Here is a 26402-nt window from a genome sequence, read left to right as displayed (position 1 = left end):
CAACTGCTGAGCCTGCACTCTGGAGCCCGTGAGCCACAACAACTGAGCCCACGTGCTGCAACTACTGAAGCTTGCGCGCCTAGAGCCCGTGCTCCGCAACAAGAGAAACCACGGCAATGAGAAGCCCGCGCACCGCAACAAAGACCCAACACAGCCAAAGATAAATAAATTTATAAAAAAAAATTCTGCACCATGGGGTGAAGGATATGGTTTGAAAAACTCATTTCCTGAGTGAGAAGGGAGTGGAAGCAGAAGAGGGACAGTTGAGTGAAGTGTTGAAGGCTGGGCATGAGTTATAGTTTATTGCTTTTTCCCCCCACTCATAATGTCCCCACTGTTGAGTAGTTAATTTTGATTCTTAAGTAACTTTTTCCTCAAAAAGGATAAATGGGCTGGGCGTTTTCTGAGCCTTTGAGTACCTGAGAATGTTTTTTGGTTGGTGTTGCACTTGATAGAAAACTTGGTTTGGCTTTATGAGGTTTGGTCATGCTCTTTGCTCCCTCAGGTTTCAAAGATACTGCTTTTTGGCTTTCGGCTCTTGATGTTGGAGAAGAGAAGTGTTGTGAGTGGAATTGTGTCCCTCCAAAAAGAAAAAGTTGAAGTCCTCACCCTTGATACCTGTGAAAGTGACCTTATTTGGAAGTAGGGTCTTTGTAGACATAATCAAATGAAAATAAGGTCATGATAGATTAGGGTGGGCTCTGCTGTAGGGACTGGTGTCCTTAGAAGAGACCCAGACACAGGGAAGTATGACGTGATTATGGAGGTAGAGCTTGGAGTGATGGGTCTACAAGCCAAGGAACGTTGAGGATTGTAGGCAACACCAGGAACTAAGAGAAAGGCATGGACCATATTCTCCCCTAGAGTTTTCAAAGAGAGCATGACCCACCTGACATGTGGATTTTGGACTTACAGCCTCCAGAAATGTGAGAATAAATTTCTGTTGTTTAAATAACCCAGTTTGTGGTACTTTGTTACAGCAGCCCTAAGAACTAATTGAAGAAGTCTGAGGGCAGTTGGGTTCTAGGTTCTGGTTCCTTTGAAAGTCTCTGCAGTTTTGTTTCCCCTTAATTATTTTTATAAAAATATATACTTACCTGGATGCTTGTGATACTTTTTTTTTTTTAAACTATCAACTTAAAGTTTTGCCAGGATACGCCTAGGTATGGGTCTCCCTCTAGGGAAACAGCCTAGAGCACTGTGAGTCCTTTTTTTTTTTTTTTTTTTTTTTTTTTTTTTTTTTTTGCCATTGGCCTTAGCAATATATTTTTTTGAAGTATAGTTGATTTACAGTGTTGTGCTAATTTCTGCTGTATAGCAAAGTGACTCATTTATACACATATATACATTATTTTTTTTTTAATTTATTATTTTTTTTGCGGTACGCGGGCCTCTCACCGTTGTGGCCTCTCCCATTGCGGAGCACAGGCTCCGGACGCGCAGGATCAGCGGCCATGGCTCACGGGTCCAGCCGCTCCGCGGCATGTGGGATCCTCCCAGGGCACGAACCCGTGTCCCCTGCATCGGCAGGCGGACTCTCAACCACTGCGCCACCAGGGAAGCCCTATACATTCTTTTTTATATTCTTTTCCATTATGGTTTATCCCAGGAGATGGGATATAGTTCCCTGCACTGTACAGTAGGACCCTGTTGTTTATCCATCCTAAATGTAATAGTTTTCATCTACTAACCCCAAACTCCCAGTCCATCCCTCTCCCTCCCTCCACCCCCTTGGCAACCACAAGTCTGTTCTCTATGTCTGTGAGTCTGGTTCTGTTTTGTAGATATGTTCCTTGGTGCCATATTTTAGATTCCACATATAAGTCATATCATATGGTATTTGTCTTTCTCTTTCTGACTTCACTTAGTATGATCATTTCTAGTTGCATCCATGTTGCTGCAAATGGCATTATTTCTTTTTTATGGCTGAGTGGTATTCCATTGTATGTATTCTTTATCCATTCATCTGTCGACGGACATTTAGGTTGTTTCCATGTCTTGGCTATTGTGAATAGTGCTGCTGTGAGCATTGGGGTGCGTGTATCTTTTTGAATTACGGTTTTCTCTGGGTATATGCCCAGGAGTGGGATTGCTGGATCATATGGTAGTTCTGTTTTTAGTTTTCTGAGGAACCTCCATAGTGTTTTCCATAGTGGCTGTATCAACTTGCATTCCCATCAGCAGTGTAGGGGAGTTCCCTGTTCTCCACACCCTCTTTAGCATTTGTTATTTGTAGACTTTAATGATGGCCATTCTGAGGCGGGTCCTTTTTTAATTTGCAAACCTCAATTCAGAAAAGATTGTTTTTTTTTTCTTTGAGTTTAAAAAATTATTTTGTGCTTGTTTCTCCTCAGAAATACCTTTGTTTTACATATCTGTAATCTTTTCTTGCTTCATGAAAATGTTTGCCCCTTCCCCCTACATCCTGGGTACACCTCCTCAAGCTTGTTCTTTATCAGTGAGTGGACTTTCTGTAGTGTTAGTTCTAGTCTTTATGCCTGAAATGTGGATAATAATCAGCTGTTGCTTTTGAAATGTCCTTGCTTTTCTTTCTCTTTAATATTAGTCTATACTAATCAAAAAAGAAATGCCGTATGAAGGATATAGAGGCCATGTCCCCCTATATTCTATTGAGGGTGACAAGCAGTTCACTGAATTTTTATCTCAGCCTTCTTTGTGTGAATCTTCAAAAAGATAGCCTCTTTCCTTTTGCTAATAAGCTACATTCTCCTCAGTCTCCCACCATTTATTATTTTGAGGGGGGTGTTGAGGGAGTTGGCTTTTCATGGAAAGAGAAAAGATCTCATCAGCTCTGTTTTATCTACTGGAGTCAGTTGGTTTCTGCTGGTGGCTATAGGGGGAGATACTGGAGCCAACACTGGGGCAGGGGATGGATGTCTCCCCATCCTGTGGGCTGAAGCCTGGTTGGGCCACCAATTGTTGCAATGAAAACAAAGGAAGCTCCATTGTCATCCTTAAAATTGCTAGGAATTCTTTGCTTTTCTGGCACTCCTTATCTTTTGGAGTAGACTTTGCACTTGTGAGTTGTTGTCTTTTACTTTGTAGTTACAGGTGTTTTATCAGGGTGTTGGGAGGGCTTGTTAGCCAGATACAATAGTTGAAAACAGAAACGGGAATTCGTGCGCCCGCACCCTGCCTCTCCCCACCACTGGCTGCTTCCCTCTTCCTCCTACCGCTGTATTCCTAGGTCCCATCCTGCCTTATTCCTTTCCCTTTTAGCCTCTCCTTATTCCCCTACCCCCCATCTAACAGGTCCCCATGCCTACCCCTCCCTCATCTTGCCCTCTCCCTGGGCAGACCTGGTGTTTCCCTAGGGCCCTGCATTATCCTGTGTGGGCTGCTTCCACGAGTGCGCCCACACTCCACCCACAGCAGCAGAGATGACCAGGACATGAAAGAGCCCAGGGTGCGGGGTGAGGAGAGAGGAAGATTGTGCTGCACAGTGGGAGCGGGAATGCTTGGGGCTGCCGAGAGTCCCACCTCTTTCAGGGCACGGCCCTGGGGCTCTTCTTACTCACCTGTCCTGTGTCCACCTCCGTCAACCAGAAACAAGCTCACCTCCGACCAGTCAGCACACACACCGTCACTTTGAACAGTCTTTGTGGAAGGGAGCTTCATCTCGCCCACTTGCCAAGTTAGGCCATAGGGTATGGCCCAGTTAGACTTAAGATCTTCCTATCCACACCTGGCTCAATCCTAGGAAACGTAGATTTAAAATATTTATAGGAAACGTATGCACATAGCAAAAAATGTAAACCATTTAAAAGTGTATATACTTCCCATCCGTGTTCCCAGTTGGTGAGTTCCTGTTCCCAGAGGCAAGCACTGCTCCTGGATCCTGTGTGTTCTTCTTAGAGACCTTCCATGCATGTACGAGTGTGTATATTTACATTATTTATATACACATAAAAAACCATACAGCGTGTGCACACGTGTATATAAACACAGGTGTGTACATATACATACACTCAAGGAATGCATGTTGTGCATAAGGGGAACATTTATTTAATCATCTACATGATTATTCCCTCAAGTTTCTTTTCCTTTTCATCTCCCTCCCACCCCTCCCTCCCTACCCCTTATCTTGTAATAGGAACACGAAACGTTTCAGATCTTTTTGACCACTTTCTTGTGGTCTCACAATCTTTGGCGGTTCTCGTTCCTGGCTGTACGTGAGAATCACCTAGTGAGCTTTCACTCACGACTGGTGCCCAGGCTGCACCCCAGAGCGCTCACGACAGCCTTCCCGGGAAGGGCTCGGGCTCCCTTCTGTGGCAGGGCTGGGAACTCCTGCTCCAGTCCTGTGCAGCGGGCCTGGCAGATCTCAGAGTCCAAGTGTGGAGTGTTTGACAGGACCCATGGACTTGGGCAATGAGTTTATCCCAACAAGGAGATGTAGGATAATGAATTCCACGCAGATTTAAGGTGAACCCTGAACCCGGGTTGCTTTTGGTCACAGTTGTCCCACGGCTACCTTCATCACCTGGCCACGTAGAGTGTCAGGATTCTGTCCTGTGTGGTGGGAATGGCATTCAGCACATCCACCCCAGGCAGAGAGAGCAGGCCCGGAGGCTGCGAGAGTTAATGAGTTTACAGCATAAAGTGAAAGAAGAGGAAACTGTTTAGGGTGCTTGATGACCGAACATCTATCTCGGATCTACTTTGCCTGTATGGTGACAGCATAAGGTGTGACTGAAAGAAAATTAATGAACACTGGGCCTGGGTGCCTCCCAAATGGAGTGCTGTGGAGCTAATTAAGCAGCCAGCATGAAAAGTGAAAATAGGTGAGGGAACAGGTTTCTTCTCACAGTGGCCGGGTACTGTGTGCGTGTAGACCTACCTAGACTATTTCTGATCTTCCTTGTTAGGTATACAAAACGATATAATGTGGAAAGGCATCTCTCAGTAGCCTTTCCTTAGGGGAGCAGTGCCGAGAGAATGGACTCTGGATCGCGCTGCCTGGGGTCAGACCTGACTCTGCCATTTGCCGGAGTCCTTGGGCGAGATACTTGATGCTTTCCGTGCCTCAGTTTCCTCACTGAAGGAGGGACATAATACTAGCACCTACCTTCATGAGTTGGCTGCAATGATACAAAGTGCCTGAAACCCTGTCCTAACACATAGTGTATCTAAAAAAGCATTTATTATGTTAAAGTGCACCCTCCGGGGCTTGGGAGTGGGAGTGTTTCTGAGGTCATATACATATTCTGAAAGCTCAGAATCTCTTGCATGGCAACATGCCTTAAAGGGAAAACTTTGACAATTAGAGAGGAAATGCCAGTCTGTTTACTCATCTGTTTTGGAATAAAGTACATTTGGTTCTGTAACCCTTGAGTATTAAGAATAAAACTGTGAGGATAGTCTTTACTGAGCTCTGTTTAGAACCCACTTGGAGTTCTGAAGACAAAAGGGTAAACTTGTCCTATTGACCAGATTTTTCTGTACTCTGGAGTTAGCTGCTTTGTTGCCTCTCAGCAGTATTGTTTGAGAATTAGTCATGACAGTGTGAATAATGTTTTGGAAAATTGCTTTCTTGGATACATTAATCTTTCTTTTTGAAAATGCACATTAACAATCAGCTCTGGCTGGGTAGTTGGGGAGATCCTATAAGATGTAAAGCGGTTTAAAGTGCTTTCAGTTGCAGAGAGAAACTTCTGAGGGTTTCAAAAATGATACTGAATCTTGCGGGAGGAAATTTTTTCCAATTTTCTAGGTTTCTGTAAATATATATGAGTTATATGGTCATAAAGCCTTATGATGGAAAATATGTTTAAGAAACATGAGAGCACTCCCAGGCAGGGACTGCACAAAAGAAGCCCTAACACATTTAATGCCCTAGTTAAATGTATTGCACAAGTCCCGTTTTCTGGAACTGGATAAACAGAACATCTTTTCTCTTTCTATTCTAAGCTTCCATTCCCCCCTCCTCCATCTAGCCACTTCAATGGCACAATAAATGGAAATCTTACTTCCTGCATCTGCAGACCTATTTACCTGAACGTCTAAGCTCACCCTTGCCTTTCTCAGATCTACTCTTTTTGAAATGCAGTTTTACTTTCATCTCCCTGGCTTCGTTGCCCTCATTTTTTTTTTTTTAAGCCTTCCTTAATCCTGCACTCCATGCACTTTAATCTGTAATGTTGGACATTGCCACTCTGCATAGCCGCCTTTAAACACTCATCATCTCCCAGGTTCGCATTTTCTGCCATTATGAGTTTAAATCCCTGTTCACAGCCTGTAATAGTGGAAAAAATTAAAAAAGAACTGTTATCACAAGCTATTTCTGCCAATTTAAAAAGCCTTATTGGATGGCTTTATCCCCTTTGATAATTCTATTATCTTTGCAAACTATGACTTGGATTTAGTTTTTGCATGTGTGAGTGAGTATATATGTATGTGTATTTACTTTTATTTATTACATATATCCGTATGTGTATTTATATTTATTACAAACAGGAAGAACCTTATACCCTCATGCCCTTTCTGGTCTTTTATTTTTGAAACTCAGAGTTGGTGATTTTAAAATAAGAAAAGGTATGTGTGTGTGTATGTTATGTATATGAATGACAGAGACTGTGTGTGACCTACAAAGCCTAAACTTTTATAGCAAAAATGTGCTGACCCCTTTATAGAATTAACTCATTCAATAACATGTCTATTTTGGGACTTCCCTGGTGGTCCAGTAGCTAAGACTCCGTGCTCCCAGTGCAGGGGGCCTGGGTTCAATCCCGGGTCAGGGAGCTCTATCCCACATGCCGCAACTAAGAGTTCACATGCCACAACTAAAGATCCTGTGTGCTGCAACTAAAGATCGCACGCAGCAATGAAGATCCCACGTGCTGCAACTAAGACCCGGCACAGCCAAATAATGTTTTTAACAAAATAAAAACATGTCTATTTTGAGTACCTCCTTTTTTTTTTTTTTTCCAAAGTTAAGTTCTTAAATGTGTCGAGTAGTGAGTATGTTAGAGCGTGAGCCAGCCACTTGGGGGGATTTTGGAAGTTCTAGCTGTGACCCTCCTCCTCACGGATAACCCCCATGCCCTGGCTTCTTGTCTGAGAACCTGTGTGATTGGACTAGGTGCTCTCTGAAAGTGAAAGCACGTTGGGGTGGATGTGAGTGTCCATGATGAATCAATGGGAAACACCTGCCAGAGGAACTGGAGGAGGTAGTTGATAATATGGTTTTCCTACCCTGGAAGGGATGCGTCGTTCTACCTGGCCTGGGCATTTCTGCTGCAGCAACAGGAAGGGGGACTGAGGTGTATTTCCCATCACTTAATTGAGGTGGGGAATAAAATAGGTCACAGTCAACAGAAAAACATGTATTCAAAGCTAAAGGAAATGTGCTGGCCACGCTGGTTGTTGCAGTGAGATGTTTTTAATTCCTCTTAAACCTCTTTAAGCATCTGTTGAGGAATGTGAAATCAACTGGAGGATTTCTGGTGTCATGTTGCCTAGAACCAATATTGTTTAGTCCTATGGATGCCCCAGGAGACTTTCACTTTCTGGCACTGGCGTCGGCATCCTTGTGATGCTCTTGGACTGACTTTGACCTGAACCCCTTGCCTGATGCAGTTAAAGCACCAGACTCCGGAGTGCTGTCTCCAGCTTCTAAGCTGCTGGATCACCCACTTCTTTGCGCCACCTGCTCATACATAAAACTCCTTTCCCTGCTTTGTGCCTTTCTGATAAAAGGAAGTTGGATGTTAGGGATCTGAAAAATAAACCAACAGAACAGCATGTTTGGGACTGATATTATGGTGAGATGTCAAAGTAAACTTGAAATAGAGATCCTTCCTCCCCAAACCCCATCTCTAAGTCCTGTTTTATTGCAGACCACATAAAATCAAAGTGCTGGAGCACAGCTGCTCCGAAAGCTGAAGGTCTTCATGGTTATGGCTTTCTTTGGAAACTCATCCCCACCAGACTTGCAGTTAATGAAAATATTTGCTTTGCTTGATATAAACAAAGTTTATGGGCAGAATTTGTAATTAGGAAACTCTTTAATTCTCTTTTACCCCTCAGTCCCCAATTTCTCTTGTGTCACTGAAGAATTCCAAGTATTTAAGAAAATAAACCCTCTCTCAGTAATGAGCTCATTGTTTTATTTCTGATGTTGTCATAAAAGATGCATTGCTCCCTCATTTTGTGTCCTCATCCAGATTAAGTGACCTGAAATCTGAGGTTTGTTTGTTTTCGGTCAGAGATACTCGTGTGTGAGTAGGAAAAGACAGTGCCTTGTCACAGTGCCTGCTCCCATCAGGCCATCCCATAGCTATTTGGGTACCCAGGTTGGTGATTTAGGCAGTGTAAGGGCAGCCACAGAGCAGGGTAGCTTTCTTCAAGCCACATGGAAAACCAGCGTCGCCTCTTCAAGGCCCCCCACATTCTGTGTGTGTAACTCCCTGGGGCTGTGGGCTGTAGCCTCAATGCTTTCCAAGTTCTCGTCTGTCTCCTAGGGTTTCTTGTGACACATCCAGGGATCAGATGACCAGGCACCATTCTTGTAGGTACAGCACCTGCTTGCATTCCTAGATGAGACGGAGGTGGTGGTGGGGACTGGTCATGAGAACCTGGTATTGGACCAGAGAAAACAACTGTCCCTTCAACTGTCCCAACTCTCAGTATGGTGGACCTTCAGCCCCAGTGGGAGTTGGCATTGTGGTGCACCCCCTGTTCTGCCTTAAGATCTGTTTGCTCGCCAGACTGTTGAAGGGGAAGCAGCTAGGAGGCTTCACGCCCTGGCTTAAGACGCCAAGGAGGAGGTTTTTGAAGGATTTCAGGCTTGTCCATGGTGGCGTTAAGAGATTAGCTCCTGGGTCCTGGGCATTGGTGGTGATGGTATCTTACAGTGCAGGCTCGGGAAGCAGGGTGGGCAAGGGTTGTAAGAGGACCAGAGTGGGAGACACTGCAGTTCACTTGGACTTAGGAAGTAAGGATCTCCATTAACTCCTTCCTTCCTGCTTCCCTCCCTCATGGGCAGAAAGTCAATTTATTTGTCTTGGGTGTTGACATAATGTCCTTGTTTTTGAAAATTCTAGTGAGAGTTTCCTGGTAATTCTCGTTGTTTCTTCAAATGTCAGTCATTTGGATATTTAGTTTCCCAAGTTCATTAAAACCCCTTCAAGCATAGCTGGCCCAGCTGAGACTGAAATTACCTTTCTGATGGTGCCAACTTATGCCTTGCGGAACCTGTGGCTTTTCTGTTCACAGCTCTGCTTGTTTTGAGTTGCCTTTGAAAGCCATGCATGAGCCTGTTTGCCTGTTTTAAATGCCCCCTGGTCTGTGGTGGGGGTAACTCTCTACTTCACCGTGCCTCCTAACATGAAAAACAAGTACAGTGATGCCACTGGGAACTTGACAGTTGGGGTTGCATCCTTTTTGAGTATTGTACACAAAGATCTGCAAAAATTGAGTTCCCACTTGGCTAGACAGACGGTTTAAGTTCAAATCCAGGCCTCGATTTTTCAGAGTCAGGAAGGCGTGGTAAACTTTCATCAGTTGGATAACTTTCATCAGAGAGAAAAGTTTGCTTGTGGAAAACCTTCTATACCTTTCCAGTTCTGCTGTATATAATTCAGAGCTTAAAGATGCTTTTTTAATCATCAGGAAAATGATTTACCTCTTCTTCTTGCAGCATCTCAGTTGCTTCTTTGTATATACCTGGGGGTAAGGAGGAAAGCATGTCATATGAGTACTTGAGGACTGGCTGTATTTTTTCAGAGGTGCTGGTCCTAGCCGATGTAGTCCCTTCCTTGTGTCCTCTCTACACTGCAATTGCCTCCTCTGTATTTTTTTTTTTAAAATACGTCTACCACCCTAGAATGTTTAATTTCCCCCCCTTTTTTTTGCTGCACCACGTAGCTCGCAGGTTCTTAGTTCCCCAACCAGGGATTGAACTGATGCCCTCGACAGTGAGAGAGCAGAGTCCTAACCACTGGAGTGCCAGGGAGTTCCCTAGAATGTTTAATTTCGTTACAGTAAGCTTGTTTGTCCTTAAGTTCATTTAGGGGTTGAATACTGAGGAGAACCTGCTTCATCAGTGAGCCACGGTTCCAGTCTCATGACTAAGGGTTTGGGCTGCTTGAGTTGTAGGATGGTGGAGTCTGTGCCATGCGGAGTATGAAGTGAATGGGATGCAAGAAGAATCTTAAAAAAAAAAAAATTCCACACACACATATGGCATATGGGAATTCTAAGAATGTAGTTCTCAGGAATTAAATTCGCATCTAGCTATCACGGATGGCCTAACCTAAGGTTTTCTCTCTCCACTCCAGGAGGTGACTTTGGTCTGGAGATTTCCCCTCCAGTCCTGCCCCCTGGCCATGGTGGTGAGTTTTCTGTGAGCAGCCTTCCAGTGGCAGAGGACGCCTACAGGGTGAGCTTGGCCAAAGGTGTCTCCATGTCTCTGCCTTCGTCACCTCTGCTGCCTCGACAGTCTCACTCTGTGCCATCAAGATCAACCAAAAAGTCCCCAGGTAAGCGAGCAACAAAACAGCCCCCGAGCTGCATGTATTGGAATTAGGCAGAACTAGTGCTTGTACCTTCTGGGAGAAGGTTTTTTCTTTGTTACGGTAACTTCTCGAAGAAGGGAATCTTCAAAAAAAAAAAAAAAGATGATTTGAATAGATTGATTTCTTTAGTTCAACCTATATATAAACTATTTTGATTGCCCAGGCTATAGTTTTACAAAGATTCATGTTATCAATATTAACCATCAGTTTTGTTTTCTTGTTCACAAATTAGGGAAACGCTGTAATCTAAATTCATTGTGGTATGTTTAAAGGTTATGGATTTTGGCAAGTGTAATCTGACCACAGTCTGTTTATTACCACCCAGCGCTATATACTGATGTGTTTCCTTGATTACATCATCCAGCATTTGAACAGCTATAAAATTTAATTGTTGGTGAAAATTCAGACTTGTAAAGGGGTGGAACAAGGGACTTATGGATTACTTGTATGAAGTATTTTGGCTTCCCTTATTATTACCGACTTTTTGCACTTAACTTTACCAGTAAAAACTCAAACATCATTTAACTTTAATCAGATGTGAGGAAGGCCTTTCCAAAATAGTGATACATGGAATCATAAAAGTTCTTTGATCTTCTTTTAGGTTTTCTGAGTATTTGTTTACTGAGGGCAAGATAAATTGGGGCCTTACTGATCATATGCCACTGTAAGAATTGTTCACGTTTACACATAAACTTGTTTGGAATTGATCTAAGGTATGCTCTGAGACTGTGAAATTGGTATCTGTTTTTCTAATCTCCTGAATGAGTGTATTACTTGAGATGTTATAGGCATGATTTCTGAATCATTTAGTGGATATTTGCAGTTTATGTGGGGTAAAGTTAAGAGCGCAAACCTTAAGCTCTGAACGTTAGAAATGGTGCTGTGAATTGGTAAGTGTCCAAAATCTTTTATTCTAGAACTTTCTTACTTTGGACAACATTGTTTACAATCCAGTCATTAGCTGGAACTTGGAGATCTCTTTGGTATGAAGTGATTTCCTGTGCCAAGGAATCTGACCTGTTTATCAGTATTTGGGGAAATTCCTGGAATGTCCTTTCTTCTCTTTGCCCTCCCCCTACTGCTATATCTCTTTGTCAGATTTCTTCTCTTGTTTCAAATTCCAGTTCCCACACTGCCTCTTTTGCCGGTTACCCCACTGGAATTACTCCTTTTTACAAATTGTGCACAGCATTTTACTTTTATTCTTATTAGCTTCATCATTTGTCCTTTTTTCTTGAATTAGTGTGTATGTGCTTCCTATGTCTGATGGTTGAGGACGGGCATGATGTCTTCTCCAACTATACCTCATCTATATAAAACAGATAATAGAGGTTTCCCTCCTATAGTCTGTGCTACTGCAGATGAATTGATGCTGCTTGGGCCCTAGGATTGGCCAACACCTGAGAGACTCTGGGGAATACTGCATTTCAGATATAGTTTTATTAATAAAAACAGTGTTAGTTTTCGTGGGACTTCAATCTTTAAAATTTTTTTTCCAGCTTTCCTGAAATATAATCAACCCATGACATTGTAAGTTTAAGGTATACAGTGTAGTGATTATATATATATATATATATATATATATAATATATTACAGACTGATTACCACAATAAGGTTAGCTAACATATTCATCACTTCACAGTTACTATTTACTTATTTATTTTGTGGCATTTTAGGGGGACATCAGGTAGCAATGAATGGCATGGCAAGCTTGGGCAGAGTGGCAAGCCAGAAGAGTCTCATTTAGGCTGCAGGCACACCTGCGGAGAAATCCCTGACAAGGCCTCATCTCCTCTGTCCTGACCAAATTAGATATCTTTGGTTTTAGAGAAAATATCCCGAAGTTTGTTTTTCTCCATAGGAATAAATGTATTTCTGCTAAGGTCTTTGCAAGGCCTTATGAATAGAAGGGAGTAGTTAGCTCTGCAACATTCAACGTTTTAGTGGGTTGAAGGAAATATTCTCCATATTAGATGCTTTTGGTCCAAATGATAATTAAATACACTAAGCAGCTTCCTCTTTGGTGGGGCAGTGTTTGTGGATTGCCCAAATTTGTACATCAAATTAGTGTCTCACAGTGTTAATTTGGTTTCATTATCTTGGTAATTTTAATTCGAAAAGGAAAGTTAAAGGCAGAGGTGCTTGCTTAAAAATGGCAGTGACTCAGGATGCATCAGACAGTAAACAATGTTTTTTCCAGTGTCGAACACACACAGATTTCTGTTTAAACCATATTGTTGGAAAAGTATCTAGAGTCCTAATGTTCTACCTGCCTATAAAAATAGTTGACATACGGTTGTGAACATGCTCTGGATTTTAAAATAGCCATCTATTTAAAAAGCTAGCACTGTTGTTGCTAATGATACAGTAAATATGGTGTGTGCGCAGAGCCCATAGTTAGAGACCCGCCTCCGCCTACCCCACCCCCTCTGTTTTCCCTCCCCATCTGGCTTTGCTTCAGGAGCACATCATCTTTCAGCCCCAGCTCTGAGAGATGCTGACTTCTGTTCTCATTTGTAAGATTAGATGCCTTTTTCTTTTGTTTAAGGCAAAAACAAAATGAAAAAAACTGCACCAAGAACCAAACCTGTTTTACTTGTTTGGGTAGAACGTCTTCACTAATTGACGCTAATCAAGAAACTGTTGGCCCGAAACTGTTATTCTAGCAAAGGTCAAATACTATAAACTCCTGTCACAGGCACTCAGCACAGCCTGCATTAATAATGAAAGTTTGTATGCTAGTATACTTGGTGATTGGCTCCTGGGCCATGGGAACTCGGGACCAGAGAAAACGTCGTTAATGTCGCAGTAATGTGACCCTGCATTTCACATGACTTGAGTTTCTTACGTTCCACTTACATTGCTAGTTATTATTTTTATTTACTCTCCTTCCACCTTGCTCCACCTTATTTATATGTTTTTCACTGCTAGTCGGAAGATTCAGTTTCCTGAGTACTGTTTCACATCTTTTGTTTTTTTCTAAATGAAACATAAATTTTCTGATGATGAAAACAAGGATCAGTATCCATTAAGTAGTGCTGTGGCTGGTGCAAGCCTTTTTGGGTTAAGAATTCATTAATATTTGTAATGCATTCTTTGGTCTCCGAGAGAAGAGCAAGCCCATTTCCTGTGGATTGTTTATTAGTAATATAATTTGTTACTTTATATTTGGATTACATTTCCCAGATCACTTTGGGCCCATTACGGATCAAAAGGAGGCACAGAGCAACCATTTAAAACACTGAATGGAGTAAAACAGCAGATGGTGAAAAGTGGGTGATACTGCTTTTCTCATCCTCGCATATGGGGAGGCTGGGTAGTGCTGGTTATAGTCATCCCCCCTTATTTGTGGTTTCTCTTTCTTTGGTTTCAGTTACTCGTGGTCAGTGTCCAAAAATATTAAATGGAAAATTCCAGAAGTAAACAATTCATAAGTTTTTTTTTTTTTTTTTTGGCTGTGTCGGGTCTTTAGTTGGGGCACGTGGGATCTTCGTTGAGGCACGTGGGATCTTTTGTTGCGGTGCGTGGGCTCTTCATTGTGGTGCGCGGGCTTGTCTCTAGTTGTGGCCTACCCAGCCTGGCGGGCACCAGGGCGCGTGGGCTCTGTAGTTGGTGGCACGCGGGCTCTCTAGTTGAGGTGCACGAGCTCAGTAGTCGTGGCGCGCAGGCTTAGTTGCCCTGTGGCCTGTGGGATCTTAGTTCCCCGACCAGGGATCAAACCCGCATCCCCTGCGTTTGAAGGCGGATTCTTTACCACTGGACCACCAGAGAAATCCCAACAGTTCATAAGTTTTAAATTGTGTGCCGTTCTGAGTAGCTCACGTGATGAAGTCTCGCTCTGTCCTGCCCAGAATGTGAATCGTCCCTCTGTCCAGTGTGCCCTGCCCATTAGTCTCTGCATAGCCCCCTCAGTCATCAGATCCACTGTTGTGATATCGAGGTGCTTGGGTTCAAGTAACCCTTATTTTACTTAATAAAGGACCTGAAGTGCAAGAGTAGTGATGCTGGCAGTTCAGTTATGCAAAGAGAACGGTTTGTAAAGTGCTTTCCTGTAAGTGAAAAGGTTCTTGACTTAATAAGGAAAAAAAAATCATATGCTGAGGTAGCTAAGATCTATGGTAAGAACGAATTTTCTATTCGTGAAATTGTGAAGAAGGAAAAAAATGTGTGCTAGTTTTGCTCTCGCACCTCAGACTGTAAAAGTTATGGCCACGGTATGTGATAAGTGCTTTAGTTAAGATAGAAAATGTGTTAAATTTGTACAGTAAGGTACTTTGAGAGAGAGGCCCCATTCTATTTTATTGTTAGTCACTGCCGTTAATCTCTTACTTTGCCTAACTTATAAATTAAATTTTATCATAGGTATATATGCATAGGAAAAAACCCTATAGTATACATGGGGCTCAGTACTATCAGCAGTTTCAGGCATCCACTGGGGATCTTGGAACGTATGAGGGGAGCTGCTGTATTTGCATCTCTGCCATCTCCAGTCCCAGTTCTGTGTCAGTTGACAGAGCTGATGCAGCAGTTTTGAAAACCCCTCTGGCTGTCTGTTTCTTTAAGGGAAAAACCTCAAAGCTGACAGGCTGTAAAGTGGAAATCATTCTGCCCTTTGATTCTTGGACCATGAATTAATGTCCACCAAGGCCCTCCTTCCCTCACCCTGCTGGAGTGTTTCTTGTAGAAAATTTGGAAATCCCAGTGTAGAGACAGAACTATGCTTAGTGTTTTGATTTTCTAGTTTTTTTTTTCAATCGATTCTTCCTAAACCCAGGACCACATGCGCTTTGCCATTTTTCACTGAATATTATATCATGAGCACGTTCCAGTTTGCTTGAAGAATTTGACATTCGATGTCCATTGTTTCAATATTCCGTAATTGATTTTTAACTAATTTCTGGCTGTTAGATATTTACATTATTTTTCAGTTTAAAAAAATTGTAGTGTGAGCCAAGGTATTTTGTTTTTGCTATTAAATGCCTATGAATTTTTAATTTTATAAATGTGTTTTATTTATTTTATTTTTGGCTGTGTTGGGTCTTCGTTGCTGCGCGCGGGCTTTTCTCTGGTTGTGGTGAGTGGGGTCTACTCTTCGTTGCGGTGCGCGGGCTTCTCATTGCGGTGGCTTCTCTTTTTGCGGAGCACGGGCTCTAGGCGCGCAGGCTTCAGTAGTTGTGGCACGTGGGCTCAGTAGTTGTGACGCATGGGCTTAGTTGCTCCACGACATGTGGGATCTTCCCGGACCAGGGCTCGAACCCGTGTCCCCTGCACTGACAGGCAGATTCTTAACCAATGCACCACCAGGGAAGCCTGAATTTTTAGTTTTAGATGTGATAAAATACACATAATAAGATTTCCCATCTTAACCATTTTTAAATGTATAGTTTAGTCATGTTACATACACTTACATTGTTGTGCACCCAGTCTCCAGAACTCCCCATGTGAATATTTTTGTTCAGTAACTTTTACATACGTCTGATCTCTCAAGAGTGGCAGGTTCTGGGAAGTGGAAGTATTGCACTAAATGGACTACATGTTTTTTGGGGTTTTTTTTTTTTTTTTTGGTACGCGGGCCTCTCACTGTCGTGGCCTCTCCCGCTGCGGAGCACAGGCTCCGGACGCGCAGGTTCAGCGGCCATGGCTCACGGGCCCAGCCGCTCCGCGGCACGTGGGATCTTCCCGGACTGGGGCACGAACCCGTGTCCCCTGCATCGGCAGGCCAACTCTCAACCACCGTGCCACCAGGGAAGCCCGATGGACTACATTTTTAGAGATTTAAAGATTCTTGGTACATACTGCCCAGTCACTTTACAAAAAGCTGCATTGATTACACGTTCCCTCCAGCGTTCTTTGAGTGCCTCCTTTTGAAGTCAGCATCTTCAGGGGACAGTCTTGAGTGGGTGGGCTAGTAGGGTGCTTCGTCAGGCCTCGTTGTGGACCACTGAGAATCAGCAAGAAGAGGCTGAGAGTAGTCGTTCTGTAACCCTCCTCTTTTGAACTTCCCTTCTGTCTGCGCTTCTCAATTTCCATTTTTTTCTTTCTTTCCACGGTACTATGGCCGGGGAATTATCACAGCTGAGTCAGATCAAGTTCATAGTCAGAACCACACTCAGCTGGCTTCCAGTTTTAGCTACTGCCGCAGTCTCTGTTCTGTGTGCGGACCTTGGAGGATCACAGACAGGTTGGGGTTGGCAAGGCCTCTAGGGCACAACCAGTCAGGCCTCTTTGCAGATACGGAAGCATCATTACGGAACTTGCCCCAGTGTGCAAGTTAAGGTAGAGGCTGCCCTAAGTCCAGCCCCCTGCCCTGCCCTAGCACGTTCTCCTATGCCAGTGCCAGTCTGCATTGTTCTGTCTGCACATTGCTGACACATGAGCTGTAGGTGACATGGCACTGTGTTCTGGTTGCATGCCCGGGGGGAGGCTATAGGCTGGAGGTTGTACACACAAGCATCTGTGAGGCTTCTTCCTAGGGAGGTGGAGGATAGCACGGGGAGCACACAGTCTCAGCACAGGTCTGCTGGAAGAACCAGCTAGTTCTCAGTCCTGCTGTCACCTCTGAGTAGTCAGGTCACAATCAGGGCTCTGACCTTCAGCAAGGACGGTTCCTCCTGCTGTGGTGAACTGGACAGCTCTCTTTGTTTCCTCCTGCAAACTTGTTATATGACCGCCTACTCCAAGGAGCCGGGCGGCCCTGCCTGTACCTTACCGCTCCATGCAGCCGTGACCAGGACACACATACTTTGTTGTTCTGTGCTCACACACAGACCTGTGTGCATTCGGTTTGCTCCACTGTGAACTTAAGGACCTTTGAGTGCCGTTAATTCTCCTGCCTGTGACTCCTGGTTCACCCATACACGATTTGGCTGTACCATGCGATCATACCCAGGAATTTTAAAGAAGACTGCTTTAAAATTTAAAGCAGCCCTTTAAAAAAGGGTCCTACCTTCAGAGATGCTGATTTAGTGCATGTGAGGTATGGCCTGGGCGTTGGGATTTAAAAAAAATCTTCCCAGGTGATTCTAATATGTAGCAAAGTTTGAGAACTTTGGTAAAGAATATGTGATTATATGATAAAATTCCTTTTCAATGAAGGTAGATGTAGATATTTGTTATCTTTATCTTTTAAATTTTAGAATATTTGTGGAGGAAAATTCATTACAAAAATGTACAGAACAAGGTACAGTAAATCTTGGTCCCTTCCACCCCCGTGCCCCTAAAAAGACAACCATTTCTGATAGTTGGTTGAATTTCTGGGTTTTTTTCTTTATTTATTTTATTTTTTGGCTGCGTTGGGTCTTGGTTGCTGTGCGTAGGCTTTCTCTACTTGCAGCGAGTGAGGGCTACTCTTTGTTGCGGTGTGTGGGCTTCTCATTGCAGTGGCTTCTCTTTGTTGCAGAGCGCAGGCTCTAGGCATGCGGGCTGCAGTAGTAGTGGCACGTGGGCTCAGTAGTTGTGCCTCATGGGCTCTAGAGCGCAGGCTCAGCAGTTGTGGCACACGGACCTAGCTGCTCCGTGGCATGTGGGATCCTCCCAGACCAGGGCTTGAACCCTTGTCCCCTGCACTGGCAGGCGGACTCTTAACCACTGCGCCACCAGGGAAGTCTGGTTGAATTTCTTTCCTGCCTTGTTTCTGTAGTGAATAAATGATAGTATTTGTTCACTCCCCCTAGCATCGTACATGTAAGACGATCCCAGTTTCCCACTAAATAAAGAACATTCTTACATATTAATATTTAAAAGCCTCTTTATATTTTCATTGGATAGGCTTTAACTCTAGGATTACTAGTTGAAAAGTGTTTTGATTAATGTTGTGAATGGATTATTATATACTTATTGGTCATTTGTACTTTTTTCTTTGGGGAATTCTTGTGGTATTTGTCTTCTGTTCTACTGGGGCAATATAGAGTTCTTACTGAATTACCACAGCTTTCTTGTTGTTTGTTTTAAGGCCATCAGTCATGTATGTTATTCAAAAATTTTCCCAGTTCATGATTTTCCATTAGGTTTATAGTGTTTTATGACTCACAAAAGTTTTTTGTTCTTTCAATTCAAGTTTACATATTTTTCCATTATCATTTATCCCTTTGCATTTTTTAAAAAAACAGCTTTATTGGGATATTTTGCATATCATATAATTCATCCATTTAAAGTTTACAGTTCAGTGTTTTTAGCATTTTCACGGGGTTGTGCATCCATTGCCACAATCTAATTTTAGAACATTTTTATGTCCCTTTAAAAAAAAATCCATTTGCATTAGCAGTTACTCCACATTCCTCCCTCCCTCCAGCCCCCTACCCCACAGCCCTAAGCAAACACTAATCTATGTTTTTTTCCTTTATGGATTTGCCTGTTTGGGGCATTTCGTATAAATAGAATCATATGATATGTGGTCTTTTGTGACTGGCTTCTTTCATGTATATATTATATATGCACGTTTTTTAATCCATTCTTCAGTTTATGGACGTTTGAGTTGTTTCCACTTTTTGGCTATTATGCTATGAACATTTGTGTATGCATTTTTGTGTGATTGTAGCTTTTCATTTTTTTCTGGGGTACGTACCAAGGAGTGGAATTGCTGGATTAATATGATAACTCTATGTTCAGCCTTTTGAAGTACTGCCAAATTATTTTCCACCATGACTGCACTATTTTGGATTTCCAGCTGTGGAGCATGAGGTTTCCAGTTTCTCCACATCCTTGCCAACTCTTGTTATTATCAATCTTTTTGATTATAGCCATTGTAGTACATGTGAACTGGTATCTCATTGTAATTGTAAGAATTCTTTATATGTTCTAGATACAAGTTATGCAATATGCAAAATTTTCTTCCATTCTGTGCTCTTGATACTATTGTCATAAGTGCAAGAGTTTCAATTTTTTTTTTTTTTTTTTTTGCGGTATGCGGGCCTCTCACCGTCGTGGCCTCTCCTGTTGCGGAGAACAGGCTCCAGATGCGCAGGCTCAGCGGCCATGGCTCACGGGCCCAGCCGCTCAGCGGCATGTGGGATCCTCCCGGACCGGGGCACGAACCCGTGTCCCTCCCCTGCATCGGCAGGTGGACTCTCAACCACTGCGCCACCAGGGAAGCCCAAAAGTTTCAAATTTTGATGTCCAGTTTATTAATATTTTGCCACTGTCTTTTTGATGTCGTATCCAAGAAACTATTGCCTAGTCCAAGGTCACAAAGATTTATGCCTATGTGTCCTCCTAAGAGTTTTATAGTTTTAACTCTTACATTTAGGTCTGGATCCTTTTTAACTCCATTTTTTGTGAACGGTGTGTGGTAGGGGTCATCTTCATTCTTGCACATGAGGAAGGATATACAGTTGTCCCAGCACCATTTATTGACAAGTCGATTCTTTTCCTGCTGAATGGACTTTGAGTGATCAAGTCACTGTTGTGCCCAGACCAGCCCTTCTGTTCCACTTCCCCTTTGCTTATTCTCCTTCTTCTGTCTTAGGTCAAAACTTTCTCTTTCAGAGTTGACCTCAGGTGTGGCTTGCATCTGTTGCTTCATCCAGCCTTCCTTTATGTCTCCCCTTTTCCCTATATGAGAAAAAACTTACTGTTCCAAACACCTGTAGCACTGTGCTTCCTCCTCCCTCTGCACTGCCTTTCATGGCGTTTCACTGCCTTGACGTTCCGTGAGTTCCTTGTCTTTGGATCTTGCCTTTGTGTTTCCCCTTGGATACTTGGAAACAGGATCTAATCACTTCCTTCAGACAGTTACCCTGGTGATGGGGCACTGGTATGCACCTATTAAAATGAGTAGGATTTTAGTAGTCCACCTTCACCAGTTCCATGTGATTGGTTGAAAATCAGGAAAACAATTTAAATTGCAGCACCTTGCATTTGTAAAGCTGGGAACATACCTTTCCCCATATCTAGAGAGAACTGATGCTTAATTAAGGTCGTACCTCTCTCAGGACTTTGCTATGATCAGGGATAGGCAAAGAGGAGTATGTTTGAAACTGGGTCAGCAGCCTTCTCATGCCTCCTTTTCTATGTTCCTGTCACTCTTCTACTTTCTCGGGCTTCTGGCATTTTTTTGCTGCGTGATTCCCGCCACCTGTAGTTAATGATGACTGGAGGTTTTACCCAGTCATACTTTACGGCAGTGTCAGGTGCACCCTTTGGTGGTGTCAGATGGCGGCTAGAACAAACCAAGTGCCGTGCTCAGAAATGAGGGTTTTTACCTTAAGAAAATAGATGGGAGCAGAGGCAGTGGCGGTGGGAACCTCTTCTTTTTGATCATTTCTGATTCACAGAGAAACATAGAAGTCACAGAAGCCCATGGAAGCTATTGCACCCCTATCTAACATTAATGAAAGTTAGTGAGTGGTCAAAACCGACAGGAAGGAAGGATTGATGTTCCAGCCTGAATCCTCAAATTTGTAGTGAAGCAAGTCTGTGGGTGGGTCAGCAGGAACAGCTGGCTTTGTGCCAGGCAGAGTGGCAAAGGTGTGCAAAGCTGGGAGTTGGGAAGCGAAAGTGGACATAGAATGGTGATCTCTAGAAGAGAGGTCAGTAAGAGCTGGAGCGTCCTGCAAAAGGACAACCGGGACCATCAAGAAAATCTTCATTATTCAGGCCTGGAGTGTTGAAACCAGTAAGCTTTGCCTCTGGGGGTTTATTGAGAGTTACCAGCTAACAGTTACAGATGGAACTCCTTTTCTGTGCAAGGGTTCTGAGAAATAAAATTTAGGAAACTCTTCCAAGGAGATGTGACTTTCTTTTTGTTTCTCTCACCAACAAAATGCTCCTTTATTGGCCAAAGGTCCTAAGTGGTAGTTAATGAGCTCACCTTTTTTAAAAAATAGAATTTATTTAAGAACAGTTTTAGGTTCACTGCAAAACTAAATGGAAGGTACAGAGATTTCCTGTTGACTCCTGTCCCCACACATGCATGGCCTCCCTCATTGTCAGTATCCCCACCAGAGGGTACATTTGCTACAGCTAATGAATATGTATTGACACATCTTTATCACCCCAAGTCCAAAGTTTACATTATGGTGTTAGACATTCTCTGAGTTTGGACAAATGTATAATGACATGTATCCATCATTGTGGTATTATACAGAATTTTTACTGCCCCCCAAATCCTCTGTGCTCCACCTAATCGTCCCTCTCTCCCTACCCCAACTCAAACCCCTGGCAACTACTGATCTGTTTACTGTCTCCATGGTTTTGCCTTTTCCAGAATGTCATATAGTTGAAATTATACAGTATGTAGCCTTTTCAGATTGATTTTTTCATTTAGTAATAGGCATTGAAGATTCCTCCATGTCTTTTCATGGCTTGAGAGCTCATCTTTTTAGTGCTGAATAATATTCCATTGTCTGGATGTACCACGGTTATTTATCCATTCATCTACTAAAGGACATCTTGGTGGTTTGAGGTTTTGGCAGTTATGAATAAAACTGCGGCAAACATCTGTGTGGAGGTTTTTGTGTGGACATAGTTTTCAACTCGTTTAGGTAAATAAATACCGAGGAACGTGATTGCTGGATCGTATGGTAAGAGTGCTTAGTTTCATAAGGAACTAACAAACTGTCTTCTGAAGTTGCTGTACCCATTTTGCATTCTCACAAGCAATGAATGAGTTCCTGTGGCTCTGCATCCTCGCTAGCATTTGGTGGTGTTAATGTTTTGGATTTTGGCCTTTCTAATAGGTGTATGGTGGTGTCTTGTTGTTTTAATTGGCATTTCCCTGATGACACATGTTGTGGTGCATCTTTTTGTATGCTTATTTGCCATCCGTATATCTTCTCTGGTGAGGTGTCTGCTAAGATTTGGTCCTTTTTAAAAATCAGGTTGTTTTCTTATTGTTGAGTTTTAAGAGTTCTTTGTATATTTTGGATAACAGTCCTTTATCAGATATATCTTTTACAAATATTTTCTCCTTGTCTGTGGCTCATCTTCTTAGTCTGTTGACATTGTCTTAGAGCAGAAGCTTTTAGTTTTTTTGTTTGTTTGTTTGTTTCTTGCGGTACGCGGGCCTCTCACTGTTGTGGCCTCTCCTGTTGCGGAGCACAGGCTCCAGACGCGCAGGCTCAGCGGCCATGGCTCACGGGCCCAGCCGCTCAGCGGCATGTGGGATCCTCCCGGACCGGGGCACGAACCCGTGTCCCTCCCCTGCATCGGCAGGCGGACTCTCAACCACTGCGCCACCAGGGAAGCCCAGAAGCTTTTAATTTTAATGAAGTCCAGCTTATCAGTGATTTCTCCCATGAATCATACCTTTGGTATTATATCTAAAAAGCCCTTGCCATACCCAAGGTCATATAGCTTTTCTCCTATTTTACCTTCTAGAAGTTTTATAGTTTTAAGTTTGTGAGCCATTTTGAGTTAAATTTTGTGAAGGGTGTGGAGTTTGTGTCCAGATTCATTTTTTTGTATGTGGATGTCCAGTTATTCCAGCACCATTTGTTGAAAAGACTTTGCTCCATTGTATTGCCTTTGCTCCTTTGTGAAAGATCAGTTGACTGTATTTATATGGGTCTATTTCTGGGCTTTCTGTTATGTTCCATTGATCTGTTTGTCTATTCTGTGCCAATACCACACTGTCTTGATTACTTTAGTTTTATAGTAAATCTTGAAGTCTGGTAGAAGAAATGTGTTCTTCTTCTTCCGTGTTATGTTGGCTATTCTGGGTCTTTTGCCTCTCCATAGAAACTTCAGAAGCAGTTTGTCAGTATCCACAAAATAACTTGTTGGGGGTTTGATTGAGATTATATTGAATCTGTTGATCAATTTGGGAAGAACTGACATCTTGACAGTATTGAGTCTTCCCATCCTTGAATGTGGACCATCTCTCATTTTGTTAGTTCTTTGATTTCTTTCTTCTGCGTTTTGTAGCTTTCCTCACATAGATCTTGTATCTATTTTGCTTTTTATACCTAAGTATTTCATTTTGAGGGATGCTAATGCAAATGATATCCTATTTTTAATTTCATATTCCACTTGTTCATTGCTGGCATATAGAAAATTGATTGACTTTTGTATATTAACCTTGTATCTTAGAACCTTGCTATAATCCCTTGTTACAGGAGTTTTTGGTCAGTTCTTTCAGATTTTCCACATTGACGGTCATGTCATCTGTGAATAAAGACAGTTTTATTTCTTCCTTCCCAAGCTGTATACCTTTTATTTCCTTTTCTTGTCTTATTGCATTAGCTAGGACTTCTCGTACAATGTTGAAAAGGAGTGGAGAGAGGGGATATCGTTGCCTTGTTCCTGATCTCAGTGAGAAAGCTTTTTGTTTCCACCAGTAAGTATATTAGTTGTAGAGTTTTTATAGATATCTTTATCAAGGTGAGGAAGTTCCCCTCTATTCCTAGTTTACTGAGAGTTTTTATCAAGAATGTGTGTTAGATTTTGTCAAATACATATTCTGCATCTGTTGATATGACCATGTGATTTTGCTTTTTAGCCTATTAATGTGATGGATTACATTAGTTGATTTCCTAGTGATGAACCAGCCTTGCATACCTGGGATAAATCCCACTTGGTTGTGATGTGTAATTCTTTTTATATGTTCTTAGATTCAACTTGATAGTATTTTGTTGAGGATTTTTTCATCTACGCTCATGAGAGATATTGTTCTGTAGGTTTCTTATAATGTCTTTGTCTGGTTTTGGTATTAGAGCAATGTTGGCTTCATAGAGTGAGTTAGGAAGTATTCCCTCTGCTTCCATCCTCTGACAGAGATTGTAGAGAATTGGTACCTATCTGGGCTTGGTGCTTTCTGTTTTGGAAAGTTATTAATTATTGATTCAATTTCTTTAATAGATATAGGCCTACTCAGAATCAATTTCACTTTTGGAAAAGCCTAGGAGAATAAGTTAGCCACCATAAGTTAGGGAGCTGTGAGTCTCTGGTTTTAGCTGAGTTGTTAATGATCCTGATAGGTGCCTTTCTCCACCCCAGTCTTGGGCAGGTTAGAACTGTATTCACCTCCCACTTGGTGTGCTTGGTTAAGTTATAGGTGTTTCTTCATCTGAGCGATGGGGGTAATAATGGTGCTTCTCTTATAGGGGAAGTGAAATCGAGATGTATACCGTAAAGCGTAGGGCATGGTACCCAAGCTCTCCTTTGGTGCTGGCTATTTCACTGCAGCCGTCTGCCTTGGAGCCCATCTTCAACTTCCTTCATCTGACTCAGTGGCTGATTCTCACAGTATCGGTCCTCTTGATTCCCTGTCCTCAGCCAGATGCTTCCCAGTGGAATTTCACCCTCAGATCTGTGTGCTTTCTGGCATACATATGTCTTCTTGATGTGCAGCAGGCTTTGTTCCCTGTGAATAGGATGAAAGCAGCATAACGCAGTGACTGACCGACTGTCTGGATTCCAGTTCCAGCTCTGCCATCAACTACTTATGTTATTCATCTTCTTTTGGTTTGCACATGATTCGTGTGAAGTAATTAAAATTATGTCGTAAAATTCCCCTGTAAAGGAAGCCAGCTCTTGGAACTAGTGATGCAAATGCAAAGGTTTAAGAAAGCAGTAGTTCTTAGCAGGAAAGAGACAATTAGGTAAAGAAAAAAGGTCGGATTCCTGGTGGTGCCGTGCCTCAGTAATCTGTGAAGCTCCCATGAGCTCTTCGTTGAAATGAGAAACAGTGATTCATGAAGCTGATAGAGAGTAAGTGCTCCAAAATGGTTCAGATGTGTTCACTGGGCAGTGAGAGCAAAAGTCCAATGAAAGTTGAGCAGACAGCTACGTATTGTCTGAAGCTGAGCACGAGAACAGGGTTACAAAGTTGCTCCTTACCCAGGTAAATGAAAAAGAATGTAAGGCAGAAACGTTTGCATCAGGTTACCCTTGAGCATCCCTCAAATGGCTCATAAAGGCTACATGTAGACACAGCGTCTTTGGATGGTACCACCATTTTTCTTCTGCCATTGGCGGATTGTTGTGTTTTGTTTTTTGCACCAGGTGAAGTAGATAGTTTGTACTTAAGATGGCATTGTACCAGAAATCACGTACTTTATACACCAGAATTCCACTATGTGAAAAGCACGTAGGGGCTGAGAGTGGCTGAAGGAGAAGCAGATGTGTGTGTCTCATCCTCCAGAACCATCCCCCATCTCGTAGAACACATGTAGTTGAAAGCAAGTGAGGTAACTCTGCTCCACTGTAATGCAGGAGGGGAGTGGCATCTGAGAATGCAGGAAGTGTTATGGACACGTCTGTCTCAGGCATTTTGACGTTTCACAAGGACTCTGGATGTTGACGGTCTTCAGTAATCAAAAGAAAATATGCGCCTGTTGTACACATCCTGGAGTCTAGTGTTAATATTTGACATGGAAGCTAGAGGTCTTGGTGGTGAGGCTGACAGGCTAGGAATCTCCTGTTGTGTTAATCAAAGAATGATTGTCGACTTTGAGCTCTTTAGCAAAAATTCAATAGCTTTATTAAAAATAATTTACTTTTACAAAATAATTTATAACCTTTTTTTCCACTTCTACAGTTCCTATTAGAGCCAGATGTATTCTCTAAGATTTGAATGAGTGTGTATATGTTCTCATGTACACATTAAAATATGAGTATATGCATGCAAAAGATTTGCAGAGTCCATGATTTGTTTGTTTGGGGGTGTTTTTGGAAGTTGTGAGGTTTAAGCAGATCTTGTTTGCGTTAGATAAGCTTGAACTTCTGGACACTCCGCCTTTTACCTCGCTGCCTTCTAGATGGAGAAATTCTACCCAAGCTATGTGGCATTGTGGGAAGCTTCTGGCCCTAAAAGACAGGCAGACCTGGGTTCAAATCCTGTTCTCAGTAGCTCTGTGTCCTTGGAAATTACTTTGCCACCTCTCTGATTCTCGGTTTTCCTCATCTGGGAATGAGAATGAACTACC

General features: G+C 42.6%; 1 protein-coding gene across 7 annotated transcripts in view; it reads left to right on the top strand.

Moving 5' to 3' along the window:
* TANC1 (tetratricopeptide repeat, ankyrin repeat and coiled-coil containing 1) overlaps window positions 1-26402 on the top strand; it is a 233235-nt gene that overhangs the window by 95004 nt on the left and 111829 nt on the right. For all 7 annotated transcript variants that reach the window (XM_067741822.1, XM_067741816.1, XM_067741817.1 and 4 more), the window contains one exon: window positions 10302-10502. In XM_067741822.1, coding sequence (XP_067597923.1) covers window positions 10302-10502 — 201 coding nt within the window. The remainder of the gene's footprint in view (window positions 1-10301; window positions 10503-26402) is intronic.

The sequence above is a fragment of the Pseudorca crassidens genome, chromosome 6 (genome assembly GCF_039906515.1).
Source record: "Pseudorca crassidens isolate mPseCra1 chromosome 6, mPseCra1.hap1, whole genome shotgun sequence".
NCBI lineage: Eukaryota > Metazoa > Chordata > Mammalia > Artiodactyla > Delphinidae > Pseudorca > Pseudorca crassidens.
This window is presented reverse-complemented; position numbering and strand designations above follow the sequence as displayed.